The 10,380-nt window shown below is 33.0% G+C and overlaps 1 protein-coding gene and 1 long non-coding RNA gene across 4 annotated transcripts; both read left to right on the top strand.

The window, feature by feature from the left end:
- The first annotated feature begins 3,276 nt into the window (after window positions 1–3,276).
- On the top strand, window positions 3,277–8,747 carry LOC134233552 (uncharacterized). 3 transcript variants are annotated; one of them, XR_009985024.1, is made up of 3 exons: window positions 3,277–3,302; window positions 4,596–4,680; window positions 6,240–6,712. It is a non-coding gene; the product is annotated as an uncharacterized LOC134233552 (long non-coding RNA). The 3 variants fall into 3 exon arrangements; XR_009985023.1 differs by lacking the exon at window positions 3,277–3,302 and adding an exon at window positions 8,664–8,747 and having other exon boundaries at window positions 3,939–4,680; window positions 6,240–6,390; XR_009985022.1 differs by lacking the exon at window positions 3,277–3,302 and adding an exon at window positions 5,552–5,654 and having other exon boundaries at window positions 3,939–4,680; window positions 6,240–6,713.
- A 971-nt stretch (window positions 8,748–9,718) lies between these two features.
- On the top strand, window positions 9,719–10,374 carry LOC134233551 (kielin/chordin-like protein; the record flags this gene model as incomplete). Its single annotated transcript, XM_062715520.1, has 3 exons — window positions 9,719–9,803; window positions 9,971–10,132; window positions 10,341–10,374. Coding segments are annotated over exons 1-3 (251 nt in total), but the record flags the coding sequence as incomplete, so codon positions are not given.
- Between the last annotated feature and the right edge of the window lie 6 nt (window positions 10,375–10,380).

The raw sequence follows: 10,380 nt of genomic DNA, 5'->3' as shown, positions 1-10,380 counted from the left end.
AAGCTGTATGCATAAGTACAGCCCTGCACATCAACGAGTATAGATGAATTTCGACATCTTTCCCATGACTTCACTTATACCAATCACGACTAAAATATTGAATTAAAATACTGTTATATTTTCTGCCTTTGATTAGATGTTAGTTTTGTTCCACCTAGAGATATAACTCTCCTAAGAAAAAGGTTTTCAACATTCTGATTCATTTAACAATTTTACGTGTTAAAATGATGTGGGAAATTCTTTTAGCTAAAGGCCAAGGAGTTTAAACATGTTAAAGTACAATGTATATGTAGCAATTAGAGAAAAGTCTAGCAGGTCCACCAGTAATATTGATAGCAACCTCAAAATCCAATTAAACCCCGAAAAGGAGGGAGTTCGATTAGTAATTTAATCCCCCCCCCAAAAAAACACAACAATTTATTAGCAATGAATTAAACACCGAACTTTTCAATCATCACACTGTAAAAATTGTGTTTAGGAAATAAACACTTCCATGACGTGTTTAGATCTAAACATGTATAGAAATATGTTTAACAACTAAACACTTATGTCTAAACCTGTTTTATATCTAAATGTGTTTAGAAATTAAACACGTTCTGTTGTAAAATGCAGAGTTATCTTCCCGGAAATGACACAAATACTCATATATTTGAACGTTAATTTGAGCGGCCATCGAAACAAAGAAAAACACAAAAAGGTAAAGGGACGTATCAAGGAGAGATACTGACAACCCAACGGATAACCACGAAGAATTATTGAAAAACCATTTAAAAGACATCTTTTTACTGCGGTATATCAAAAGTATGTTTTCTTTTTATTAAGATTTGCATCATTAAACCACGATGAGCAATGTAAACAGTGCCTTTGAGGTCGTTTATAGAACTGTAGGAGAGGAGGTTGTATCGAATTCATTAAATATAACTATTTTAATTTAAGTATAGTTCCAATGCAACTTGAAAAATTGATGTCATCGTCAATGGGCAGCATACGGTTAACTTAAATCTGACTTTCTTTCCTACAGGTTATGTGAGTAGTCCGGATTGAACTCAAAGCATGCATGTATCAAAGTACCTGCATGGCGTCATCTTCAAGTGCAAATTGTTGTTCCATGATCAACACTAAGAAAAGTATTTTTATGAAGTGTATTGGGTACCCTTAATTTGACAATGTTCGGCGGATTTGAATACATGTACCTAAAATTATCATTTTGTGATTATCCTTGTGCATTTGAAATGGATTATTTTTCGGCAGTTAGTGATGGGATATTATATCATGTGGTACTATGTAGTGCTTTAGGACTGCTAAAAGTTAATCAACTTTGACATTTCGATGACTGCCCTTTGGAACACTCTGAAACCGATTGACACTGTAATTTATCATATACAAAATATTATATTATATTATATTATATAAAATAAATATTTTATAATTTTCATTGAAACGTCTTAAATGCATTATTAAAAAGATTAAAGGAAGTTTTGATAAAAATTTGCTAACCAATTTTTTTATTTTTGTTGCTCATCCCTGCGTTTTAAATATATATATGTATGTCATGCTGATTGAACTTGTAGAGATCAAAATATTAAATTTAATTGTGTAAAAAGAACATCACAGGATTGTAAAGTATCTACATATCTAAACAATCAGAGGTCTTAATATGAATAATTTATATCGGTTAATATTTTGAAAATTTTGACAATATTATGTGTACAGTATTAAGTAATACTAGTATGCTCTTTATGCCAAAATTTACACGTGTTTATAGTTTTTCTGCAGTTACACTTGTTTTAATTTGTTAAATTTAGATATGTTTAATTTCTAAGCACATAATTAAGAAATGTGTTTAAAATTCAAACACTTTTCTAAGCACTTTTTTGTCACCTTCTTTTTTATATGTTTAATTCCTAAACATGTAAAATATTTAAACATGTATAAGAAAGTGTTTAGAATCTAAACACTTATGTGCTTCCATTCTAAACACTTTCTCATACGTGTTTAGAAACTAAACATGTTTAGGAATTAAACATATAAAAAAGAAGGTGACAAAAAAGTGTTTAGAAAAGTGTTTGAATTCTAAACACATTTCTTACAGTGCACTATTGAAATAAAAAAACTGTTCTTGATAATCATATTATAATTGTAGCTTATTTTCATGCCTTTTAGGATTCCTGTGGAAAGTTCGCAATAAAAAAAAAATGTGCTTTTAAAAATTTAACATCTTTTGGTGTGACATTATAAATTCATAATCATACATGTAACAGTTAAAAGAAGCTGGGAGAGGTGTGTGTGTGTGTGGGGGGGGGGGGGGGTTACTTTCAGCAAGGACGGCCACTACCAACAACCAAGCCCCGAAACCCATATCCCGAAGGCAAATAAGTTGAGGTGTCAAGCAAGAAACATTTTTTTTTTCTGCTCTTGCCTCATGTATTTAACCGTTTTTTTTTTCTAAATATACTAGGCCTACACATCATATCGGCAAAAATATTTAGGAGCCCCTCTTTTTATTCCATGAAAAGGGGAAAACTTAATTAAATTCTAATATAAGATCTCATAATCACACTTAATCATAGTGAATGTAAACAGATTATATTTCCCATCCTGCATCGCTCTGTAGGCGCTTTATTTCATTGGTCAATTTACCGAGGCGCCATTTTTGGAGGATCGAGAAGGACGAAGAAGAAGGTGTAAGCAGCTGGTAAATGTGAAAAGTTAAGATGGTTTCACCACCCAGCGTCTTTAAGACTGTGATAAATGCAATGGCCAACGATGAAGGATTAGTGTACGTATATTTTTGTTAACTTTTTACGGTAAATAGTTGTAATATTTGGCAACAACAAATCTTCACTATCGGAGGCAACTTTTGTTCTGACGCCATTTTGAAAAGTAGGATACCTAAGTTTTAAATTGTTAAGTGTATATATTGCAGAGAGAGAGAGAGAGAGAGAGAGAGAGAGAGAGAGAGAGAGAGAGAAATTTGAGACGTTGATATAGCATAACTTACATGTATATTATGAAGGCACCGTGCATGTGCATGCTGTATGTTGTAAAATTTCAACGTTTCGCCTTTTATCATGTTTATTAAAATGTATGCGCCATGTGTATGTTCTCTCTCTATATATAAATGAATAATTTTCGGAATTTAAAAAAAAATATTTTAAACCCCGCTCAAATTATCCGGATGATAATAGTTACACCGAACATGGTTTCGTAATTAAATTCAGACTGTATAACATCCGGTTTGAATACCACATGTGTTTCTGACTTTTGGGAGCCAACTCTTGGAACTTACGACTTATGGCAAGGTATAAATTAAATATTTTTGGTTCAAAACTTTGATAAAAGCATCGATATTTTTACAAAAAGTGTCTTCAATCTCAGCTTATCCGATTATTCATGAAGGATATCCTCATCAGAACAGATTGTAGCGAATAGCATAACCCTTAATCATATGCATGACGATGATATGAAGGGAAAATATACATAAAAAAGTGAATGTAGGTGAAAGCCTGTCCTCTTTTCTGAAGAGATTAGGTTTGTTTTATTGTTTATTGAAATAGTTTACTGCTCAAAAGATTTTTTTTTGTAATGTCTAACCTGTTGAGATGAAGATGTAAAAAAAGAAAATCCTAATAGTGAATTAATATTGATAGTATGTTATGAATGTTCAAACTTTTGCCATAACTGTATATCTGTGTGTCTGTTTATTACAAACTTGAGTGTCTGTTAATCATGTCAAATTAAATTGTCCTTTTAGCTGTCATTAAAAATTGCTAATAACATGCTTCTGAGTATATACAGGTAACTCTTGATGGCTTGAACTTTGATTTCTCGAGTTCTTGATCGCTTGAAGTGAGTCTCTTGTCCCGATTTTTTCCACTATATAACTAAGCAGATTTGCTCTTGATTTCTCGAACTCTTGATCTCTTGAAACCCTTGATCCCTCGAAGTCAAAATGCAGTCCCACTGTGCTGTGAATTTTACCCTTGATACCTCGAAGTGGCTGTGTGTATACCAAGTTATAATGTTCAAACTTTTGCCATAACTGTATATCTGTGTGTCTATCTGAGTGTCTGTTGTCAACTTAAACCTTCACCATAACTTTAGAACTATACGTCGAGATAGTGGCTTCATATTTACTTTAGTATGCATACTCCACTAATGAAGTGCTTTCAAATGGCAACAAGGACAATGATTATGTGTCAGTGATCTTGACTGTGACCTGTATGCTAAAAAAATTGCTTTTTCGAACTTTGTTGCTGTGTTTCACAAGCGCATCTTGTTTTGTTGGTCTCTGACCAGTAGAGCTTATGCGATAGTAAAGCGTCCGGCGTCCGTCTAGCTGTCTGTCTGTCCGTCTGTCTGCAAACACTACTCCTTAAATTTTAGTCTGATTTCAATATAACTTGGCACACAAGTAGACTATACTAAGATACATAATTCTGTGCATCAGTTTTTGATAAGTACAAACCAGTAGAGCTGCAGTCTCGACAGAGACTTCTGGTTATTTTTTCTTCCATTCCGGTTGTTGCTACTGCTATTACATAATTAGTTTAAATTAGAATGCAATAGTACCTGGACATAATTTATCATTTCAGAGAGAAGAAAACTGTGTGACTTTAAAAGAAAACCAGTGAGATAAAATCATAGAAAATGTATGATGATTCAGGATGTGGTCATTTGGTAAGTGGTAATTCATTCATGATTCGTATGTATATGACAATTGCGTGAAAAAAAGATTCTAAATTTTATTTAAATACTGAACTGTGGTATATCAGCTGTGAGCTACAAGAAGTTTTATGTAAAAGCTAGGGCTGAAACAATTTGCCCCCTCCATGTTATGTGTGTATTGCTATGATTGACATACAATCAGTTCTCTAACACATACACTTCAATAAAACTTTGTCGTCTCGAACCTGAATTGAACAGGAAAAAACTCTGAGATCTCTCCAAAAATTTGAATGAAAAAAAGGAAATGCTTATTAACTGATTTCTTGCTGGTCAGTATTTTGTTTACTTAAAGGAAGCTCTAAAAACTGCACACTAAAGAGTTCTACTTTAATATCAGTTAGTTTTATGAAGTTAGAGTGATCTGCCCATAGATTAAGATTATGAAAAATGTTATTTTACAGTCAGATTATTTTTAATAGATTAAATTATTTTAAGAATTATTTAAAATCAAAAAAATAGGAAATTAATTATTTTCATAAATTTTTCCAATGTAAATAAACAGCAATTATTTCTGCTTACAGATAGTCCATTGTCTTTAAAAATTTCTTGGGGAAATGAGGCACATACCGTATGTTCTAAATGAATAAAAAAGGCTCATTATGCACATATTTATATGAAATATGATAGATTTTTTTCTCTCCAAGGAATAATTTCTGCAAGTCACTAAGTTTTTAGAGTTTCCTTTATTTTAAAGATATTCAATGAAATTATTTGAAGTATTAAATTTTGGTAGATTTTATGATACTAAAAGGTTATATGGATAAAAAACAGCATGCGTGTATGACAATAGGGCTTAAATTTTTAATGTCTCTTAATTTTTGAGTGACATTAAAACAGGAATTGTCTTCACCAATAGACGAATTTCACATTCCTAAGAGTTTTCTCCAATTGTTGGCGTATCGCTCATTTTTCCCACTTTGTCCTTTGTAAGTTACTTGTTAATATTTTCAATCTTCAAAAATATTGGACAATTACAATCTGTATCTGTATTGGCAGAGTATGGGGGCAACATGAAAATCATAATGAATATGTTCATATTGATTTTATTTCTAAGATATTGTCCCTCAAAGTTGATACGGTTAAAGACGGAAAACAGCGTCTTAAGCCGGTTGACCCCAGATCGACCCTGCGAAGGGGAATAACTTTTGTAAATGTGAAAATCCTTTATGGTATATCATATAGATCTAAAACTGACTGAATTTTGATCAGCCAATTTATGAACATGATGAATGGATTGTAAATAATGTTGGACAATATATGTAAAAAAAAAATTAAATTACTTGTTTATATATACATTTGTGGTATCTCTCCCATTGAAGTTTATAAACTTGTTATTTATTTCTTAAATAAACTGAGCGTACATGCAATACCGGTATAAAATTACTCATAAGATGCATGTATACTTAAACCATGATAAAATCATATGTGTCCAATGCAGCATATGATAAATCATTAATATACAAGTACATGTGTATCTATACTGTAATACATATATATTGCATTATTTTTAGGTCCTGTTCTGTGGATGCCCTAAGACAGTGTCTACCCATCACTCCATCTGATATCACTTGTTCTGAGCATATTTCTCTCTCAAACTTAAACTACAGAGAGCCTGTGGATAGTGGATGAAGAGTGTCCTTGGACCAATTTTCTAGGTCAAAGGTCAGTATCAAAATCTACTGTATATCTTTATTTAAAATCGTAGTCCAGAGTATATTTCTCCCCTGCCTGGTGTAATCTAGCTTTTGTGCAATGGGGTGGACTCCGTGGAGGGTCTGCAATGATCTTCAACCAATTTCTAGGTCGAATATCAAAATAAAAAAAAATCTCTCCCAAATATTTTTGTTATTATAAAGAGTATGTTTTCTCTCAAACTAATCAAACTTAAAGCAGGGTTCTTAGTATGAGATACATGTAGTAATATATTCTCAATGACATAATAAGGCTGAAAACATTATTTATATTAGGCCTAAAATAAAATATTGTTTGTTTGCAGTTGCCGACAGACCCACTGAAAATGCACCCGACCCAAACTTTTTTTTAGCCATTTTGTAATATTTTTTTTCTCTCCAATTTTTCAGGATATTAAAACTGTTTCATTTTCAATTTTTTTCTTTATCAATCATACCAAGAGTGCAGCTTATTCATGTAAAGTAGGCCTATGAAAAACTTTATTTTATGTTATCTAACAAAGATCTGGAAATATTTTTTTTTCAAAAAAAAAAAAAAATTGCCTACCTACCTACTCAGACTAAAAATTATAGGTCGGCAACTGCAAACAAAGAATTTTTTAAGCTTGGCCTTATGTTATTTTTTTTATATGCCCGTCTTAAGACGGGACGTATTATGTTATAGGCTTCGTGTCCGTCTGTCTGTCCGTCTGTCCGTCCGTCCGTCTGTTAGCTTTTCTCGTGTCCGGCTCATAACTTTAATACCATAAGGCCTAGAGTTATCAAACTTTGTCAGCTGATACATCTTGGGTAGAAGGTGTGTCGCACACAGAAAGTAGGTCGCTCTGACCTATAATTAAAAAGTTATAGCCAAATATGGAAAAATCCTGTCCGGTCCATAACTCGAAAACTATTAGACTTAGGATCATCCAACTTGGCCAGTTTATGCATCTTAGGTAGAAGGTGTGTCGTGACCTATTTCAAGGTCACTGTGACCTTTTATTTAAGTATAATTTTAAAAAAAAATGTCTTTTTTTTCTATTCATTTACATTATTCAAAAAAATGTAAAACTATTGCACTAACCTTATTAGAAAAATGTTAAATCAAGAAAATACTTATTTTTTTAGCATATACTTGACAGCAATCTTTAACAAATATAATGTATGTTAGAGAAATTCCACCACTCCCATGAGTCTAATTATCAAGCACTGGTCAGAAGAATTTGATAACAGAAAATTGCATGTCAAATTAGAGAGAGAAATTAATGAGTTTAGTGTGAGGAGTAGCTGTAAGAGCATCGGGCTATCTATATCCCTTGAATATTGGGCCAAATGGGTAAGCCTGTTGGATTAAAAATAGCTCTTGTTGGCTAGCTGAAGTTTTAAAATGAATTTGATGAGAAGTAATTAAAACTAATTTGATATTGCATATTAAACTATTTTGATGTTACATAATATTATGAACTTAAAAATTAATTTTATGGGGGTAGGGGTGGAATTTGCACGTCCATATGAATTGCATATTAATAATTAATTGTCTGACATTAAACTAAAAAAAAAAAATCATTGATGTTTTATATGTTTTAAAAATGTTTTATGGTAGATAGTGCAGATCCAATAATCTTTTGGGAGTAATGGAAGACAAGCATCCAGTTAAAGATTAATTAATGTGTTCAATGTAGGAAGGCTTGCTGCATGTCTCTTTCATTTCTTCAGAGCATGGTATTATCTGTATCCTTCGGGAATTAGACAGAAGAACTCTTGGCCAGTTTATATTTGATGGCCAGCTTTTTATTTCCAAAATTAATTAGGTTTAGATTAAGTTGTGAAGACTAATTTGATATTATTTAATATGATAGGCATTTGGCAAGGTATAGAAATCTATGAATGATGCAATATTTGTCATAATTAATGCCTACACCACAGAAGATGGATAAACAAATTTTTAAGGTGTGTAAAAATCATTGAAATCTTAAAATCAAGGTTGACATGATTTTTTCTGCACTTTTAACTGTTTAAGATGCATTATAATTGTAATTTTTTGACGGGCGTATCATGCTGTGGCGTGGCACTTTATTTCACTTATCATAAAGCATTAAATATTAAAGAGATACATTAAATGCTGAAATCATACGTATCATGGTCATGGAAAGTAATTATTGATATTGGTATATTAAAGGACATTGGCTGATCTTTCAGATTTCTAAGTTATATTCAAGCATTATAATTCTGACATCATAAAATAATTTTGTATGAATATTGCAGATCAAAGGTGATGTGAAGAAAACCAGGAAACTGATGTTGAAAGAAGTACTTAATGACCCTTATGAATGGACTTAAATGTGAAAGACTGTTCCATAGTTTATCTAAGATATATGGATTTATTTAATATTTTGATATCATTGAAAAATTCAGTTACAGTTTTTGTACATCAAATGAATTATTAAACATATAAAATGGTAATGCTTTTTTCTTTTACATGTAATAAATTTTTTTGATAGATTTTTAAAAGAATACACATTATTTCACATTGCTTCCTTTAGAAAAGTTAGGGAATCTTGAAGTTTCCCAGTAATTTCCACCAGGAATGGAACTCCAGATAATTCCACCAAGTTTCCGTCACACAGAAAGTGTTACACAAGTTCCATATAGTTTCCTGAGTCAAGGAAACTGCAGGAATCATAAGGTTTCACGAGCTTCCATGTAGTTTCCCATAAAAGAAAACCTTAAGATTCCATCAAGTTTCCATTCCACGGAAACCACTACACTCATATTCCATATGGTTTCCTGAGTCGAGGAAACTTTAGGAATCGTGAGGTTTCCCGTGCTTCCATGTAGTTTCCCGTATAAGGAAACCTAAAGATTCCATCAAGTTTCCATTCCACGGAAACCACTGCGCTCCGATTCCATATGGTTTCCTGAGTTGTGGAAACTTTAGGAATCGTGAGGTTTCCCGAGCTTCCATGTAGTTTCCCGTAAAAGGAAACCTAGAGATTCCCCCAAGTTTCCATTCCACGGAAACCCCCTACGCTCCGATTCCATCAAGTTTCCTGATTCTGGAAACCAGTGGAATCTTCAGGTTTCCCATTACGGGAAACTACATGGATGTTCGGGAAACTTCAGGTTTACAGAGGTTTCCGTGGTTCGGGATACCTTATGGAATCGGAGCGTAGGGGGTTTCGGTGTCACGGAAACTTGGCGGAATAACCTAGCATCCGCTACGGAAACCACTGGGAAACATGATGTAAACTTGAGGTTTCCATGTGGTTTCCATAAAGTTTCCCATGATGGGAAACCACTTTTTTCACCCAATGTGTCTGTGTACACTACACGGGTCAGCCTGTACAGAAATGGCATGTGTTGGCACCGAAACAACAACAGCTGCCCCACAACCTGTACGCAAACGTAAGGACAATTTACTCAATCACAACTAGAAGGATCTGATACACTGATGATATTCCAAGCTGAAAATTAGACATATTCTGAAGGGATTGGGGTAACTTTTGGAGGGGGAATTTTTGGAATCAAAGAATTTATGTTAAGCTCATGTAAAATACCTTGATTTAATGTAGGTGAGATGATGACCACGACTACCGTCCCTCAGACAGGCGGTTGCCATTATAACGGTAAGACGTACTGGGCGGGCGACAGCTTCCGGGCGACAGATGGTTGTAACACGTGCTATTGTTCGGCGCATGGTGGCGCCCTGTGCACAGAAATGTTCTGTGGTCCAAGTATGACTGTATATTAATAAATGAATTCGGAATATTATTCATTAAATTCTTAATCTATTTATTGAAAAAGAATTAAATGTTTATTATTTAGTAACATTCATACAAAATAAAGTGGTATGACTTGCAATTGATTTTTTTATTCAGTAGCATTGAATTTCAAATATAGCACAATACGAAATATAGTGTTATGATTGATTTTTACTTTTAGTGTTACTCTGCCATTACAACGGAACTGATCACAAGTCCGG

The sequence above is a fragment of the Saccostrea cucullata genome, unplaced genomic scaffold, assembly GCF_032062105.1.
Source record: "Saccostrea cucullata isolate Sc308-1 unplaced genomic scaffold, CSIRO_AGI_Scuc_v1 ctg9745, whole genome shotgun sequence".
Taxonomy (NCBI): Eukaryota; Metazoa; Mollusca; class Bivalvia; order Ostreida; family Ostreidae; genus Saccostrea; species Saccostrea cuccullata.
The sequence above is the reverse complement of the archived record's forward strand: the minus strand, read 5'-3'. Positions and strand labels throughout refer to the sequence as shown.